At 37.8% G+C, this 19,216-nt stretch overlaps 1 protein-coding gene across 13 annotated transcripts in view; it reads left to right on the forward strand.

The window, feature by feature from the left end:
• The window catches only part of VPS13B (vacuolar protein sorting 13 homolog B), a 613,015-nt gene that overhangs the window by 348,644 nt on the left and 245,155 nt on the right, over positions 1-19,216 (forward strand). For 12 of the 13 annotated variants that reach the window (XM_036337858.1, XM_036337862.1, XM_036337864.1 and 9 more), the window contains one exon: positions 10,143-10,346. In XM_036337858.1, coding sequence (XP_036193751.1) covers positions 10,143-10,346 — 204 coding nt within the window. Of the gene's footprint in view, positions 1-10,142; positions 10,347-19,216 lie in introns of those variants that run through there. The other variant, XM_036337871.1, reaches the window with a different exon arrangement.

Here is a 19,216-nt window from a genome sequence, read left to right on the forward strand (position 1 = left end):
GGGAGAGGGCATGTTGCTGAATCCCCCCAGGTGATTCTTCTGCATGCTGAAGATGGGGCTCTGCTCTGAGTCATTGGTCATGAGGACCACTTGGGTCTCAGCCTGATGGTCAGCCATTTTTTCCCCTCTGCCCCACTTTATTCTCAAATTTACTGTTATTTTTGGAGAATTGGTGATAAAAATGTAGACATTTAACTTAATCAGGGTATATACATTTTACTTCTTTGTACATTCCTATTTTCTGGCTTGTTGAACATTTTTGTAGATCTCAATTGAGTTGTAAGTAATGAATTTTACTTCTTTACAGTGAGCTCCCGAGATAGCCTATTCAGCACTGAGCAGTAAATGGTTCAACATGAGCTGTTCCTTATGTAAACATACAAAAGGCCCGACCCAGACTAAATCAATTTAAAAAGGAAAACATTAAAGCTATGTTTCCTGTTATATACTTAAAGTCTTCTTTAGTTCCTTATGATTATATTATTGACCAACTATTGCAGACTCTAGTTTATCCTCCTCCACCACCTGCTGAACAATTCCTATGGTATGGGAGAGGAGTTTCGGAAGGGCAAAGCAATTACAATTATAACTCCTACATTTTAGCCAGTAAAGCAGCTTTTTGTGTTAAGGGTAAGGAAGTTATGGGCATCTTGACTCACCCCCCTTCTTGATTTGAATTGCTAAAAGGTTTTAAAGACTGCAGTAAGGAGGGAGAGCAAAGTTCCATAGAGCACTTAGAAGTATGTGAATTTGAGACAAAATTTCATTCCTACTGATGATATCAAACATTCATAGGAAAAATTTAATTAGGAAATGAAAGAACATAAAGCTTTTCTTACTAAGGTATTTTCATTGTAATTTTTAAGGGGACATTGTTAATATTGGATATTTTGGTCCTCACTGAACTCATAAAGTTCTTTTCCTATGGTTAGTTCTATTACAATTCTTGGCTCTAATGATTTTGCAGTTGTTCCTTGTGCTTTGAGAATGTAGTGCAGTAAATCAAAGCTTTCTTAATAACGTATACTTTCATTTTTGGAATTGTAGTCAGATTGTATTTTACTTTTAACAAGCTATTTAAGATATAATGTTCTTTGCTTAGAAAAAAATAGCATTTTAAAAGTTGTAAAATCATTTCCAGCTTTTGAAAAAAATAAATATAAATTACTTTCAAATCTATGTCTGTAACCATTTATGCATTTATACCTTTAAAAAAAAAACTCTAGTGTACCAAGATATGTGAAATATATCTTTCAGAAGACATCTTGCTCTAATAGTGGATAATAAAAGTTAATGTAGGATATTTGAATGAAAACATTCTGAATATGTTTTCTTAATTTGGTATTGAAAAATAAAAGTGCTTAGAATCTTATAATAACAGGCATTGGTTTTAAAACAAAATGGGCATATCTTTACTTTAAAGAATAAAGATTAGTTTATATTTCAAGTTGGGAAAAATTCAAGTACTTTTTGGATAATGAAGTAAATCAGTATACCACTTTATGTTTTCTGACTTTAAAGAATTGAAAGTAAGTCATGGGAATCGTGTAATAACAAAGAATAATTAGATATTATTTTCGGCTTTGAAAAAAGTTATCTTGTATTTATTTTTATCAGAGAAAAATCAAACCTACCTTGTAAATTTTGTGATATTAGCTAATTCTTTAAAATATAGTTAATCTTTATATTAAGCTAAACTAATAAGCCAAATGGCCTATCTTTATTATTTGTAAGTTATGTTATAATTGGGAAACTGTATGCAGAGGAAATACATTGATGTTTTTTGAATTTGATATCTCAGGAGGCTAAAAAATTGTTGAAGAATGTGTGTTTTTTTAAAGATGCAAGTGTGATTTTTAATTGACCTAAATTTTCCACGATGAACTGTTTCTTGTCTTAGAAAGTAAACGGTTTATTGCACACTAACCATCATGATATTAAGACCTTTTCAGATAGATGAAAACAGATCAAATTAGAAGATGTGGGTAGAAGTCATTGAGTTTGATTAATTACACTGAGGCTCATTGATTCTCTGCTTAGGCTTTTTCCCCCCCCCAAATCCTAATGTTTTGAGGGTATAGCTCAATAGTAGAGCATTTGATTGCAGAATCCTAATGTGTGTTTTATCTTCCACTCTCTTTCTAGTCATTTCACTTATGTTTAACATTTTTTAAAATATATTTTATTGATTTTTTTACAGAGAGGAAGGAAGAGGGATAGACAGTTAGAAACATGGATGAGAGAGAAACATCGATCAGCTGCCGCCTGCACACCTTCCACTGGGGATGTGCCCGTAACCAAGGTACATGCCCTTGACCGGAATCGAACCTGGGACCCTTGAGTCCGCAGGCTGATGCTCTATCCACTGAGCCAAACCAGTTACAGCTATGTTTAACAGTTTATACAGAGACTGAGAAGAGAATCGAAGCATGACTTTTAAACACTTACTGAGCTTTTTATGATGTGGCAAGTTCTGTGCTAGGCTCTTTGTATGTTATCTCACTTAATTTTCATAATTAAGAAAGAAACTCGGGTCTTTCTTTGCGTTTGACTACTGTGCTACTACCTAATTTCTGTCCCCTTTTTGCCAGAGGAGAAAATGCTAATTTGCTAGGCAAGCCATGGCCACACCCCTCCACCCCCAAAGGCTGGGCCTAGCATAGACCCCTGACACTTTAAGAAGACTTGTCTGGCTGGAAGCCTCTGCAGCCTGATGACTTTCCTTCCTTCCATGCCAACCACTCAGTGCCTCATGGAGGTTTCTGGCTGTGCTGCTTTTTCACACCTTTGGGTCTTAGAACCTGTTTTTCCTCAGCCTGAATACCTTCTTCATTGTCTGAAATGAGACTGAACACCTTTAAAGATTACTTCCTCTTTACCATCCCTCCCGAACCCCCCCCCCCCCCCAATCTGGTCAGGTGTCTCTCCTTCCTGTGTGCTTTCTGTTGCATTCTAAATATAGTGTTTTATGGCATTAACTGTTTTTTAATTGACTCTAAGCTGTGTGAGGTCGGGACCTTTGACCCAGTATCCCTAGGGCCTGTCACACTGCAGAGCATGCAGTGCCCACCAAGTATCTTTGAAAGAATGAATGCAGTTAGCTCAGAGGAGAGAGGGCTATTTAGATAGAAAATGGTTTTTTTATTTTATTTTATTTTTCAACTTGAGTTGAATTTCAATATTATTTTGTATTATGTTTCATATATACAGCATAATGGTTAGATAATCACATAATTTACAAAGTGATTCTGTCCCCCAATATTTCAAGCACCCACTTGGCATAGTTATTAAAATATTATTTTACTATATTTCCTATGCTGTACTCTACATCCCAATGACTATTTTGTAACTACCAATTTATATTAATCCTTTCACCTTTTTCACCCAGCCCCCCAAACAACCTCCCCTCTGTCAACCATCAGTTTGCTCTCTGTATCTCTGCTAGTAAGTCTGTTTCTGTTTTGTTTGTTCATTTATTTTGCTCTTTAGATTCTGCATATAAGTAAAACCATACGGTCATTGTCTTTGCCTGATTTATTTCACTTAACATAATAATATTTTCTAGATTCATCCACATCCTAAACTCCTTTTTGGCTAAGCAATATTCATTCTTTCTTTTGGCTAAGTACATACCACTTATCTGTTGATAGGTGCTTAGGTTGTTTCTGTACTTTGGCCATCATAAATAACGCTGCATGGAACATAGAGGTGCCTGTCTCTTTTTGAATTAGTGTTTTGGGCTTCTTTGGTTATATACTCAGAAGTGAAATTGCTGGGTCATAAAGCAGTTCCATTTTTAATTTTTTGAGGAAACTCCATACGTTTTCTATAGTGGCTGCACCAATTTGCATTCCCACCAACACTGCACAAGTGTTCCCCTTTTTCCACTTCTTTGCCAACAATTGTTTGTTGATATATTGATAGACATTCTGACAGGTGTGATGTGGTATCTTATTGTGGTTTCAATATCCATGTCTCTGATGATTAGTGACTTTGAGCATCTATTAGCCATCTGTATGTCCCTTTGGGGAGGTGTCTTTTCAGGTCCTCTGCATATTTTTTAATTGGTTTGTTTGTTTGTTATTGAGTTGTATGATTTCTTTATAAATTTTGATATATGAACCCTTTGTCTTCTCCCATTCAGTAGTTTGCCCTTTTGTTTTGTTGATGCTTTCATTTTTGCTATGCAAAACTTTTTAGTTTAAAGTAGTTCCAATTATTTATATTTTCTTTTGATTCCCTTGTCCAAGGAGATTTAGGGAAGATACTAGTATCGTGTTGACATTCTTGACTAAGGTGAGTAATAGGGAAGAACTTGGTTGCTTTCAAACCAGTTACTACATTACCAGCAGTTTTGTACTGTCAGAGTATAGTTTTATAATAAAAGCCTAAGCGACCGCTATGACTGAATGACTGGAATGACGGGTCGACAGTTGCTTTAACACACACTGACCACCAGGGGACAGATGCTCAACACAGGAGCTGCCCCCTGGTGGTCAGTGAACTCCCACAGCCAACTTCCCACGGCCCCTGCATCCCCGCCGGCCAACCTCCTGCAGTCCCTCTCCACCCCCAAACAGCCGGCCCTGATAGACCCCAATCAGGACTGGGTGAGACACCCTGATCTGCCCCAATCGCCGGCCAGGCAGAGGGACCCCACTCGTGCACAAATTCGTGCACCGGGCCTCTAGTAGTTTTAAAATAGTCATTTTTAAAAAGAGAAGTAATATTATATTTGGTAGAAGATACGAGAGGACAACCTTTATACTAATCCCATGGTGAAACGGATTAGAAATGTCCTCTAGGGACAATAATAAAGAGGAGAGATTTTTCCCCTCACAATATTGTAAATTTTTGTTGCTATAAATCTTTCTAATATCCTCTTACTATGTGTTTAATCTCTACCACATCATACTTATGTTTTCTTTTTCATTGCAAATATAGTTTATTTTGCCTTCTCTCTTTATCTCTTTATTTTCCTTGAATGCTGAAGGTTAGTCTATTTTTGGCTTTGTTGATCTCTGCCTTTAAAAAAAAATTATTAATTTTTGGTCTTATTTTTCCCCCTGTAATTTTTATGTTTACCTCATTAATTTTGAACCTTTCTTTTTTGCTAAAACAAGCATTTTAGCAATAAAGTTCTCTCTTATTGCCACTTTATATCCTATAACCTGTGATTCATAGTATTTTGTTTTTAAGTATTTCTTATTTTTTTATGATTTTTTTTATCAGTCAGTGACTAAGAAATATGCTTTTAAATTTCCAAATAGGAAGTTTTGCAGTTCTCTTTTTAAGTAAAATATTTAACACTGCGTTAAGCTCAGAGGACATAATCCATCTGATACTAATTCCCTGAACTGTGTTGAGGCTAACTTTATTGCCAATCAGGTGGTTTATTGGTTTTTATAGATGTTTCTGTGTGCTTGTGAAAAATGTATATTCCCCAGTTTTTGAATACTGTATTCTATAAATGTCCACTTCATCATAATTACTTTTTTAAATTTTATGTATTCTTAGTTGTTGTTTTTTTAATGTGCTTAATTGATCCATTCTGAGTTAAGTGGGCTGAAATTTTCTACCATGTTTGATATATGTCTTAATTTCTCCTTGTAGATCTGTCAGTTTCTCTTTCATATGTTTTTTTTTTTGTTTTTTTTTTTCATTTTTAAACCACAGTTTGTATTCAGTACTCTTCTGTACCAGTTTCGAGTATAGCAAAGTGGCCTCTTTTATGTTTTGAGTTTATATTATCACAAATAAGTTTAGAATTGTCTTAACTTTCAGGCAAATTGGATCTTTTATATTCAGGTAGTAATTGCATTTTTAATAATTTTTCCCCTTAAAGTCTGTTTTGTCAAATGTTAATATAATTACTAGAGCTCTCTTTTGGCTTCTGTTTCCCTAGTATAAATTTTCTTCTTTTTGACACTTAGTCTTCTTGTGCACTTATGTTTTAGGTATATTTCATTAAAAATAAAACCCACACAGAATAAAACTGTGATTTGTTAAATCCAATCTGACAGCTCTATTTTTTAACTGGGAAGTTTAAATCATTTGTGTTTACTGTGATTATAGTTATATGTGGATTCATTCTTTTTATAAGTTATTTGTCTAAATTTTTCTGATCTTTTCTTATTTTACATTCTAACTTTAACTCCATATCTTGGTTATTGTGAATAATGCTACTATGAACATGGGAATGCAGACATCTCTTCTAGGTAATTATTTCATTTCCTCTGGAGATATTCCCAGGAGTAGGATAGTTTCAGATGGTAGTTCATTTTCAATTTCTTGAGGAATCTCCATACTGTTCTCCAAAGTGGCTGTATCAGTGTACACTCTCACCAACAGTGTACAGGGTTCCCTTTCCTCCACATCCCACCACCATTTGATATCCATTGTCTTTTTGCTAGTAGGCATCCTAGTAGGTGTAAGGTGATGTCTCATTGTGGTTTTAATTTTAATTTTCCTGGTGGTTAGAGATACTGAGCACCTTTTCATGTACCCGTTGAACATTTGTATATCTTTGGGAAAATGTGTATTCAAATCCTTTGCCCATGTTTAACTGGGTTATTTTCTTTTTAATATTGAATTGTATGAATTTCTTCTGTATTTTGGATATATGGTTTGCAAATATTTACTCCCATTCCAAAGGTTGCCTTTTCATTTTGTTGATGATTTCCTTTGCTTTGCAGAAGCATTTTACCTTGATGTAGTTCTACTTGTTTATTTTTTTATTTTTGCCTCTGCCTTTGGTGTCACATCCAAAAATTCATTAACAAAACGATGCTAAGAAGCATACCCTTATGTTTTTTTTCTAGTAGTTTTATTGTTTCAGATCTTGCATAACTTCTTGCTTTACCATAGTACAGTATCAAAACCAGGAATTTTGCATCAGTCTGATCCACCACAACCATATTCAGATTTCACCGGTTTTATGTTCACTCATTTCTGTGTATGTGTGCATAGTTCTGTGCATTTTGTCACATATGTAGAGTCAGGCAGCCACCAATACAATGAACGTACAGAACTGTTCTATCACCAAAAGACTTCCTAGGAGGGCTGTTTTTAATCTATTTTTTCATGGTGATGTAGTCCTTCGTGACACCAGCTTTATAAGCAAGGTCTCCTATTAAGTAGATTTATCACCTTGGGTGGGCCTTGAGCTTTATCTCTTTCTGCACAGTTATCAGAGCAGAAAGCTGGTTTTGGGCGCTTAGTTATTATTAGTGTTGCTGGTTCACTCTTTTGGAGGGATTTTACAGCTTCTGATCATTGTTGCCAGCTCTGAGATGTATTTAAAGTGATACTTTAAATTGTTTTTAGCATTTTACTTGTTTCAGAAGAAGGTTCATTCAGGGTTTCTAATAATCCATACTTTGGAAACAGTTGACCCTGGAAATATTAAAGAACACTTATCTTTATCGGTTTCATTGTAGTTTTTTCATAATTAGAAAAGTAGACTTTATTATATCTTGGTGCCTTTTTATCTATGATTAATTGATGCTTAGATATGCTATTTATTCAGAACTTTTAAAGATAATATACTCAAAGAATGTTCATAAAGTTTTTAATGGACCTCTTAGGAATAGTTTAGTTTTCAGGCATATATTTTATTTATCTCTATATTAGTCTTAATATTGAAATAACTCAAGCCCAGAAAAGTTAATTTCTATAAGCTTATGGCCAATGGAAAGTGAGAACCAAGTTCACATGAATCTTTTGCTTACCCATTCTCCGCAACTTGCATTTAAATGGTTTCACAATTAACTCTTAAGTTGGATTTACACACCCAAACACTATATATTTCTCTGAACTTTCAAATCAGCTTAAAAGGACAAATATATAACTTAATTTCAAAAGCAAAGAGAAAGAGAAAAACTCTCCAATCTTGATTCTTAGACAGTTTGAAAATTTTCAATTAGCATGGTTAGAAGTATCTGGCTATTGCTCAATATATATATTTTTCCATTGGGAAGAAGAACCTGTGGAAAGTCATGTTTTCCACAGATGGATGACGGGAGGAATATGGCCAAGACAAAATATGGGGAATTTGAAGCCTAAATGAAAACCACTGATGACACTCAGTGTTTTTGTGGTTGTAAACTTCTGATTATGCCATTTCTCCATGTGCCCAGGAAAACAGAAAGCCTGATGTTAATGCTGGACTAGGTTGCTTTGTCTTTTATTATAGCACTAATTGGTGCTAATATAGCACTAATTGTATTTTCAAAAATACTTTTTTCAAGGATTCTTAAAGTAGTTCACCTTCAAATATGTTTAAGGAATTTATTTACATTGTAAGAAGCACTGTCTAGAGAGTAAAATAAGTAAATGCAAATTTTATATGGGGAAAACAATCTACGGAAATAGGTTAGGCCACCAAGTGCCCAAGATAACTTAGAATGTATGTGGAACTGAATCAAAAGTTTCCTGTTTAAAGACTATGTGCTTTCTATTGCCATGGACAGATTAGCTTCTTCACTTGAGATATGTAAAGATTTGTGTCCGTTAAAATCACTGAATTGAAACAGCATTTATTGATTATGATATATTGGAGAAGACTGACAAATCACTGTGATGTTATTGTACTGCTTTATGTAGAGAGACCTTAGGAGCACAGACAGGGTTATGAGCCCTATTTCTAATGCAGTTATTGTGTTCATGTAAAACTTTAGGCCACTTTTCATTGCATGCCCATTTCTAGATTGGAATGTTTCTAAGTTAGAGCCACGTTTGTCTGTTATCTTAGGAATAAGGAAAATGCATCCATTTTTGTTTCTCTAGTTCCTGCTCTGGCTTCTTGACCAATGCCTGTTTCCCTGTTTCTTTATTGTAACTCTCTTCTGTTATCTCCCCACATGATCTGCCTGCTCATTTAATTCAGTCTTCTCCCTGCTACGCTCTTCACTTGAATTCATTAGCCTCAGCCCTCATCCTGTTTGGTCCAATGCATGCCATCTCCACTCCTGGGCAAATGGCCTAGACACCCCCGTCTTAAAATCAGTGATCAATATTTGACCAACTTCCTGGCATGGTCAGACCCACACTACTTACTTAGCCAAGGCATCATCTTAATCATATTTTTACCTTCTTTCTGAAATTTTCACACTAGGACTCAACTTTCTCATCCCCTCAATTAGTTTTATTAGTGTTCAATTGATGTAATTCATTTAATTGTATTTTTTATAAACCTGCATTTGTAGGTTTTTAACATATCTATATTAGTAAAACTATTTTCATTCATTATGTGATTTCAGGGTTCTTTTTACTGGTTGACATTTTCTTGGAGCCCAAATATTACTTTCCTTTAGATAACTCATATTGAAGTATTTGTGAGCCTACAAAATTAAACAGTTCGAAAACTCCCATAAAGTTAGGTTGATCTGGCTCCTAAACCTTCCTGCCCTACCATATTGCCTTGCTATTTTCATTCTAAAACCTTCATGAAAAATTTAACCGTTTCCTTCCTCTAATTTAGCTTTAAGCCACTGGTAATTTTATTTCTTCGCCGAGCATTGGGTCCAATAAGATCAAAGTCCCAACTCTATATGGGCCAGCCTCACAGTGTTTCTACATCAGTAAACAGTGTAGTGTTCTTAACAATTTATCTGTATGACAGTTGGGTATATAAAGTATCAAAGGCAAGCGGCAAGGCTCCAAGACTCTTCCTAACAAGACATCAAAAGGCTGAGGAAGGTACATGATAGCATTGGAAAGGAGACTTGCTTTTGAGTCAGAAAACTTGTATTTTGAGTCACAAAACTGCCACCTACTATCTGGGTCACTTTGGCTAAGTGAACCTCTGTGAATTACTTTCTCTTTAATAAGAATGGAGATGATAATAGAACCTCAGCATCTCCTGGATTGAAATCATGTGTGTGAAAGTTCTTAGGAAAATAAGTACAGAGCTAGGAATAACTAACTCCTTATTAAGTAGGTTACAGTAAGTGATAGGTTTTTGGATACATTTTCAAGTTATAATTTGTGGTAACTTTTCAATACATGCCTCATAGATTTGATTAACCCAGTGTATGCATCAGTAACACAAAGGGGGAAAAATAATGATAATACTGTTAGTGAACAAAGTAATCATAGAAAATTGACATTACCTATGTACGTTTTTTCCACTGCCTTTACAGAAGAGCCTTGAACTTAGGAATTCTTCGTGACCCTGGATCGGAAATTGAAGATAGACAATACCAAATAGACCTGCAGTCTATCAATATTGGTACTGCGCAATGGGATCAACTAAAACCAGAGAAGGAAACTGGCACAGGAGGGGTGCTAACAGAGAGCGAAAGAAATTCTCAGAACCCAGCCCTGGAATGGAATATGGCCAGCAGGTAGGAGGTGATGGAGAAACTTGCCGCACTTTGTGTATTTCCTTGCCAGATCAGTTGGTGATACAATCATTAGCATGCCCAACCTGAAGGTTTTAGTATTACTTCTGCACTGCATGACAAACATGAATACATTTTGTAATTGAATTTCATGATTTTACTGGAAATCTACTAGTCCTATTATTACACTGTAATTATTGCAAATTTAAGATTGTGTTAGCATTTTTTTAAACCTTGCTATTTGCTGAAAGGTTCCACTTCAGGCTAAGGTTACATTCACATTTTCCCTTGAAATCCATTGTATTCAAGGTCAGATTTTGTTTTAAGTGTCTGCTTTCTGCTTGTAATAATAAGAGAAGTGCTTGCTTTGGCAGCACACATAATAATAAGAGGAGAAAAGCAAAAATGACACTGGTTGGTTATTTAAAGTTCATTTTAACCAAAGGCAGGTATGTTCACAGAAAAATGTAAAATGGAATTAGTCCTGAATGTAAGCTGTAAGATTTGTAGAACCACTGCCACCTTACTTGGGCTATTTGAGGCTCTCATCAGAAGGACAGAATTGTTTTCTTGAAAGAAGGTACTGGTCATTAAAGATACTTTTATATTGTAAAAAGTACACATTGTCTGTTGTAAACGGTTTTTATGATGTAAGAAAGTGTTAGTTATGTTTCACTGTTTTTATTTTTAATTTATATGATTCAATAACATCTGTTGCTGATAACATACCATGTTGATTTGTTAATTGGATTTCTTTAAAGCACTGTGTGTAGACTTTGTTGTATGCCTTTTGCAATGGTGATTGCTTTGGGTTTCTGTTCCTTTAACACCAAAACTATATTTATCCAAGTCTTGGCATTAATAATAGTGATAACATCAATAATCCTATATAATAAAGAGGTAATATGCAAATGGTCGTTACGCCATGTTGCATAACGACCGATCAGCAGGAGGGCGAGGCTAGCCTGCTGCAGAGAGCGGTGGTGGGCGGGGCGGCCAGCTGAGGCAAGCGGCAGTGAGCTACTTGCGCACAGATTCATGCAGAGGGCCACTAGTAGATTATATAATGCTTATCACTTTACCTAATTTCACAATAATGTTAGAGGTAAGAACTGTTTTCCCTAATTATTCATGAAGTAACTAAGGCCTAGACAAAATAAGTGGTTTGCCTAAAACCAAATACTACCTGGTAGGTCAGGAAAAAAAGCTCATTACAAAGCCAGGAAGAGTGGAGATAAGCTAGAACCTGTCAGCACCTCCGCATCAGAATCTCACACATTTAAAACAGCGTGACTTTAAGGGTATATTGGCTACCATTTCCTTTACATCTTCCAAATCCCATACAAACTTCTCTCTGAACTTCAAACCATTCTTATTAGCAATTTGTTACAAAATAAAACCACCATAAGTGAGGAGGTTTCTTGGCTTGTACAATAGCACTTAAAATAGAGCTAAGTGTAGAACCCTGGTTTGCTTCCTCTTAGTAAAAATCAACTACTTTTCTTTTTCTCAATGCTCTGACCCCTTACACTTAATGCTAAAGTTCATTGTTAATCACTTTTTTTCACCTTTTTCTCTTAGCAACCATTTTTACTACATCTGGGCTTATTTTATAATACGAGGAAATGAAGTGTTGAGAACTAAAACAACCTATACTGATGTCTGCCATATGCAGGTTACACATTCAAATCACTATTGCTGTTTCACATGGTGATTAGTCCTCTGGGTGTGTGGCAATGGGGGATGGAAAGTTTATTTTGTAATTTTGTTCAAATGCCTGTAAGCCTTAATTCTCTAAATTAATGTTAATATAATTTTCCTGTTTATATTATTTAAAGATTTAATTTGAATAAACTTAGTTATAACTATACTTAAAAAAATAAATCATTTAGTTTTTATCACAACACTTTTTATTTGTCCCTATCATTCTACCTGTGTTTGATTTCCCTGTGTAATTTTTCTTTCAAACTTTACTGTCAGAGAAATAGTTTCAACATATTCATTTGTTTAAATATTTTGATACACAGGTATCAATTACATATACTACTCTGTAGGCCTTTCCTACCTCCCCCCTACATAGGATATTTTTAAATCATTGTTACTATGCTTGCTTTTAGCAAGTTGAATTTGAACTTGACACATTCCTAAACTCAGTCATCCTATGCTTCACAGGATTGATAACATTGGACTTGTGTTGACATTAAAGTCCCTAAAGCATATATTGTTGGCTTAATTCTGAGAGATTGTGACTATTTCATTTGTCTTTGATCTCTTATTTTTATTTTTTGAAATAAATGTATTACCCAAATATTCACAGGAGCCCTTGCCTATTTGATTTGTGATTAATCATGTATGAACTCCTTCAGGAATTGTACCTGAAATCATTAACAGAATGTGGCATAAAAGCATTTTCTTTGTTCTTACTATTTAACCTGAAAACCATTACCTTTTTTTTCTTCTCTTTTCAAAAAAAAATTTATTGATTGATTTTAGAGAGAGGAAAGGGGGGGGGAGGGCGGGAGGGAGAGGGAGAGAAACATCAATTTGTTGTTCCACTTATTTATGCATTCATTGGTTGATTCTTGTATATGCCCTGACTAGGGACCTCACCCACCCGCAACCTTGGTGTAATTGGGAGGACACTCTAACCAACTGAGCTACCTGGCCTGGGCCAAACCCATCACTTTTGTCTTATTAATTTGTGAAAATATGAAACTAATACCTAAGCAGAATTATATGTTAGTCTAAGTCCCATACATTATTGATTAAAGGCCTACTTGAGTTGTATTATTTTTTTAAAGAGGGATTTTTATTTATTTATTAATTTTTGCTTTCAAATGTGCTGTTTGTCATTTTTTATTCTGTATTTTTGGTGTAATATGTTGGAAGCCTTAGTAATGTTTTTCCTAGTCTTTCATATTATGTGATTTTTGAAGTAGGGTTCTTAAACTGCTTGAATATTACCCATAAAGTCAGACCCAAATGTACGGTGGGCAGAAAAATATAAATATGCTGAGCCCCAAAAAATGACCACTGACTTCCTAAACACATATTTTCATGAGTGCTTGTGGCTTATCATTATGCCTTCTTGATTAGTAACACTCTCAGAAACCATACCTTTCCTTACTTGCAACCTACTTCCCCCAAAGCTTAACAGAATGGCTTTTGTTAACACATATGATTACTCCCTGTTATTTGATTTGCACCTTATGATTGTCAATGTTTTTTGTCCTCAAAGAGGGTTTTGTAAGTTTCTGTGGGCTTAACCCTCTATGTTCGATGATAGTACAAACCACTGTACTATTTCTTTGTTTCTATGGACAATGTAAAGATATATTAAGTCATTGTCATATTAGAGTATATCAGAGAAATATTTCTTTTCAATCTCTTCTCTAGCTTATTTTAATATATTTTATTTATCATAAGTGCATAGCTGTTTCAGCAAGATGTGTCTAATTGTGGATTTTATGATATTTATCTGAACCAGGAATCGTGCTTCCTAAATTTGTTTATCCCTATATTTCATCAGTTCTGAAAAATTCTCAGTCATTATTTCTTTAATATTATCACCTTTTCTTTCTTTCTATTCTCTCATTTTGGAAAGGCAATTAAATATGTCAGACTTACCTCTTTTTTTTTTTTTTTTTATTATTCTACAAGTTTTATTAATAATTTTTGATGCTTTACAACAGTATATTATGCATTTATCCCAAACAAACTTACAAATTAATTCTTTAAATATTTTGAGAATGTGAAAGGATTTATTCCCTCCTGGGAAGTACTTAAGCATTCTGTATTTGTTGTGCCCAGATTTCATGATTCCCAAGAACCCACAGGGAGCCAGCGAGTCCGATGCAAAAGCAAAGAGTCATTCATTTCAAACCTAGGTTTGGCTCCCCTGCCACACTCACCGATGCAACGGTAAGCTCCAGTGGCCGAGAGAGAGAAAACTCGGTGTGGAGAGAGGTTTTATAGGGGTTTGGGGTAAGGGGAGGAGAAAGGACTGTGGGCCCTGCCGATTGGCCAGGCCGAGTACACAGGATGTGGTCATAGTGATGGCGTGCACTTCCCTTGACTATCTTCTGGGAAGAAGCTTGCTGAGCACATGGCCAAGTTAAGATGAAGGGCATAGCCCTTACCCTGGGGCAAGGTGGAGGGCGTACTCCTCGCCCTTTCATTCCCCCCTTGTCTTGGAACTTCCGGCTCAATCATGAGATGGACTGCATTTCTATTCCACCGTTGCTAGAGGCCCATACTGGGCACACAGAACTATCAACTGAACTATCCCTATAAGCTTAACAAATGGCCCGGTGGAAGGGAAAGAACAACTTCTATTGAAACAGGATTTTTCTTCTTAAAATTCCTCCATGACTATCAAAAAGCCAAATCAAGATTCCTGATGTTTGCATAAACACAACAAGAATGGTAACTGACTACCTTTGCTGGAATTTCATGGTTGAACCTTAATGTGCCCCGTAGGGCCAGGAAGCCAAGCCATCCAGCTGCCATCAGGCCTGCCTGCAGTATCTGCTGAGTTAGGTGAATCCCTCACCTGTAGCAACTCCACCTGAGCCCACGCTCCAGGCTTTAAGGCCCATCTCAGTAGCCCTCCTACTTGTTGCGGCCCAGAGTGTGTGGGGGTTCCGCAGGGATGCAGAGGCATCTTTACTGCTCCCCTTCTACTCTTACCAACCGCCAGTGATGGTAGGGCATGGGCCTGACGCTTCAGCGCCAGCCATCTTCAGGGCTCCCAAGCAGGATACCAGGCTTTCTTCGTGGCATTCTTAGTGGCTTCAAATCTTTATAGCTCAGATAGGGCTCTTCAAAACATGATACTCCAGTCAAAGTTTTCCGTTAATAGGAATCAGTCTCATTGGATCTATGCAAAGAAACGTACTTATTTAGCATTGCCAGATTTCGGAGGAATTACATAAGGAGAAAAACATACTGATCTACTCTAAGATTTTCTGACTTTCCTTGCTAATTCCTTTTCATGGGTTTAAAACAAAACAGTAACTGTTGGCATAAAACCTTCTTTCTATGCATAACTATGCCTCAGACCTTCTATTCTAAACAGGCTTTTTCCAGCTTTACTAACCCTGACATGGGCATGGTGACTCAGGCCTGCAAGACAGTATTACAGGCTGCCAACTGTTAGCTGTCTCTCAATAGAGACCAAAACCTGATGGGCACCCTTCCCTGCCCAGCTGGGCACCTGCCCTCTTGGCAGCTAGGCACCCTTTACTTTTGGGGGTCACCCCACACAGCTCCCTTCCAGGACAGCCAACATACATTCAAACCTGCAAAAGAATCAAAGGTTAATATAACATATCAATACAATGAAACATAATATTGGCATCATGGCCGCTTCAGGCAGCCAAATCTTCTGCTACTAAACATGTGATCCTATAAATTGTCCTTGTCTCTTTGGATCCATGTCCATGAAGATGCAGGCATTATTACACAGTATTGTGGGGGCTCCTGGTGACAGGAGTGATCCCAAGTCATGTTACCGGCATCAGGCAGGTCGAGCACGCCGTAGCTTGAGCTTGAGCGGGTTGCGTTGATCTCGATCGATGCTCCATTTGGTGATGAAGTCTTTCCGGATGGACCCAGGTCGCGACGCTGTCTACCTTGAGAGCGGTGGGGGTCGTCAGCACCACAATGTAGGGACCCTTCCAACGTGGCCCTAGGGTCTCCCGGCGGTGCCTTCTGACGTAGACCCAATCTCCTGGTCTGTGCTGATGAGGAGTTGGGGTTGGGCTGGTCTCATAGATGGCGCGGAGGCGCGGCCAAATGTCCTCGTGCGCCCTCTGGAGCCCTCTCAAGGAAAGAGATTGTTAAAGAAAAGCCACCCAGTCCTCGCCAGTCTCCGAGTCAGACAGATTCCTCCTCTCTTGGAGAACTTCAAAGTCCTGATGGCTTCTAGGTAACCCTGTTTATCAGCTACAGCGCTCTGCTTTTTTTTTTTGGCCTTTCTATCAGTTCCCTTTGTGGCAGAGCAGCAACCAGGCCTCTTTCAAGGGAGTGCGTTAGAAGTGGGTATCAGCCCCTCCTTTGCTAGCAGCAACAGGTACCAAACCCTTGCAGTACATTTGAACAGCTTCATTCCTGCCCACCTTTACAGATTCTAAGGCCCATTGTTTTCCTTTAACCAGCAAGCTAAATGACACTGGCCTGTATTATTTAATTCAGCACAGGCAGGGGGAAGGGCCCATGGAATCTCTGCCCTGAGGAACTGTGAGCCCCACCCTTAAATGTCCCAATCAGGCTAGAAAAGCCACAAATACCTTTTAAATCTACCCCAGAATTCCAAAATCCCAACCCAGCACTGAATATCACATAGCAAATCAAAGTTCCCAGCAAACAAACAGACAGAGATGTTTACTAGTTAGGCGGGCCTAATCCACCTCTGACAGAGAGCAAGCGCTCTTGGGGCAAGCGTGTGCCTTTTTTTCCCACAGACTTCTACTTACATGAACAAATAATTATACCCAAGTAGACATACAAACATCAAATAAACATCCAACTTAAAAGTTAAAGAAGAAGGAAAGAACCATTCAATGTCCTTCAAGAGGATTTTGGCAAAACAACAAAATCGACAGATTTAACACATTGGAAAACCAAGGCCAGAAGTACCCTCAGACGTTTCAGGGGTACCAAGGAAGGAGAAGTTAGGCCACGTCCAGCCCTTTTCACAATCCACCATCAGTGACAAGTCCCAGTTCACTGGTTTACCATTCATTTAATATTTCTTTTTCCTCCCATCATACCAAGGCCATGCTTTCCAGGTAGCTAGAACTTTTAAACCACAGTTTCTACCTGAAATAATTGTACTTTACTTTAGAAATTGGGTTAATGGTCACAATTTTCCTGCTGGGGAATTCAAGAAGCAAACCCATAACTATTAACAGAGGCAGTAGAAAACTGCCTAGGAATGCTTCTTTTCTACCTTTTTAAAAGATAGGCCAGATCCGATGCATTTATGAATTTGTAAAAGCTTTTCAATTCTCTATCTACAAGCCCTTTAAGAAATACAAGCTCTATTGTCGGCCCTTATAAAGCCAACTGCTCAAAACATTGGTCTATCATACCACTAAAATCATATTAAGACCGTGATTGCTAATTTAGTATTAAATAAATCTGGGAGGCAGGCACACTTTCTGCCCCATCTGCATTTCCTTAGTAAAACTCCGCCTTAAAACTCCACCCCTGAAATCCCATCCTGCCTCAGTGAACAGACATTCCTTTTGTGATTGACTAAGTCAGAGGGAGGGGCCTGCTGTTCCAAGATGGCGGCCCCCAGGGGCACGGCATGCCATGCGGCCAACATGGCGGCTGCCAAGTCAGGCAGCTCAACATTGTGGCGGTCTAAACTGTTCTCTGACAGAAAGGATGATTTCCTCATTCTCACAATAAACAAGGGAAGAGCAAACCAAAACCCTTAAAAGATAGATGGCCAACATTATATTGCAGAACTTTTTAAAATCTTAGGTAGCAAATTAAATACACTAGCCCAAAACCCTATCCAAAAACGGACGGTGCGCACATTAGTTTTAAGCCAGCTTTTCTCCTAACACGTGCACAGAAGTCCCAGACGCATTTACTTGGGGAGGGGGTGACCTGTTTCCACATACCCTCACTCAGGCGGCCGCCCGACCGCCACACAAAGGAGGGGGGAGGGCAATTCCCCTCCCTCCACACTCCCACACTTTCACCAGACATTCATTCAGACTTTAAACAATCCATTCAATTCCTAACAACTTCCCAACTCCTGAGGGAGCTCTAAAGCCTCCCCCAATCTCCTTGAAATGATCAATCACAATACCCAAAGGTGCAGTCTGAGTCCATCCCATAACATCCGTCCAGTACAAACACAGAACACTAAACAGGGCCCGAAAATACAGGCTTCCAACTCCGTGGAAGCAACTAGACGTTGGCCTTACGCCAAACCGGCAGGAGCGACCTGCCTCGTCTCAAATCCGCGAGGGGCATATCCATCCCTCGTGAGGGGCATATCCATCCCTCCTGGGGTGAGGGGCATATCCATCCCTCCTGGGGAGCGGAACGTCTTCCAACTCTCCCCTGCCTGTGGTCGTTCACGGCGCGTCCGCCTAGACCCCTCAGGCAATTACAGATTCCAGAAAGGAGCTCACACTGAACAGAACATACAACGACACACACATACCGCGGTCAGTCAGACTCTTCGGATCGGGGGTCCCTCGATGGTCTTGGGAATCCCGGACGAGCCCCCAAATGTTGTGCCCAGATTTCATGATTCCCAAGAACCCACAGGGAGCCAGCGAGTCCGATGCAAAAGCAAAGAGTCATTCATTTCAAACCTAGGTTTGGCTCCCCTGCCACACTCACCGATGCAACGGTAAGCTCCAGTGGCCGAGAGCGACTTACCTCTTTTACTAGTAACTTTTCTTAAGCAAATCTGAAGAACTATTCATCTATTATATATTTAATTTTAATTACTATATTGTTTTACTTGTTTTTCAAATCAGTTTTGCCTTTTTTATTCATGTTTTTATTCCATCCTATATTTTGTTGTCCCTATGTGGTAATAACATTATCAGAAGTTCTCAGCAATGAATATGATGATGTGGTTGACTTCTCCCTCTTACTAATAAGGAATAATTTTTTGTGGGGCATAAAAGATAATCTGTGATTAGGAACTTATCTTCACTGGTCTTTGTCCCTGAGAACGCTTTTTGTCAGTTTGAGGAAATGTTCTATTTCTGATAGATGCTCAGGATTATCAGAGTTGTGTTGCCACTTTTATATAAATTATTCCAAATAGGTATTTTTGGACCAACATAGGTAATATAAATTAGATCTATGAAACATGGTTGAAGGATCACTCATTA

Source organism: Myotis myotis, unplaced genomic scaffold (genome assembly GCF_014108235.1).
Source record: "Myotis myotis isolate mMyoMyo1 unplaced genomic scaffold, mMyoMyo1.p scaffold_m19_p_16, whole genome shotgun sequence".
Classification (NCBI taxonomy): domain Eukaryota; kingdom Metazoa; phylum Chordata; class Mammalia; order Chiroptera; family Vespertilionidae; genus Myotis; species Myotis myotis.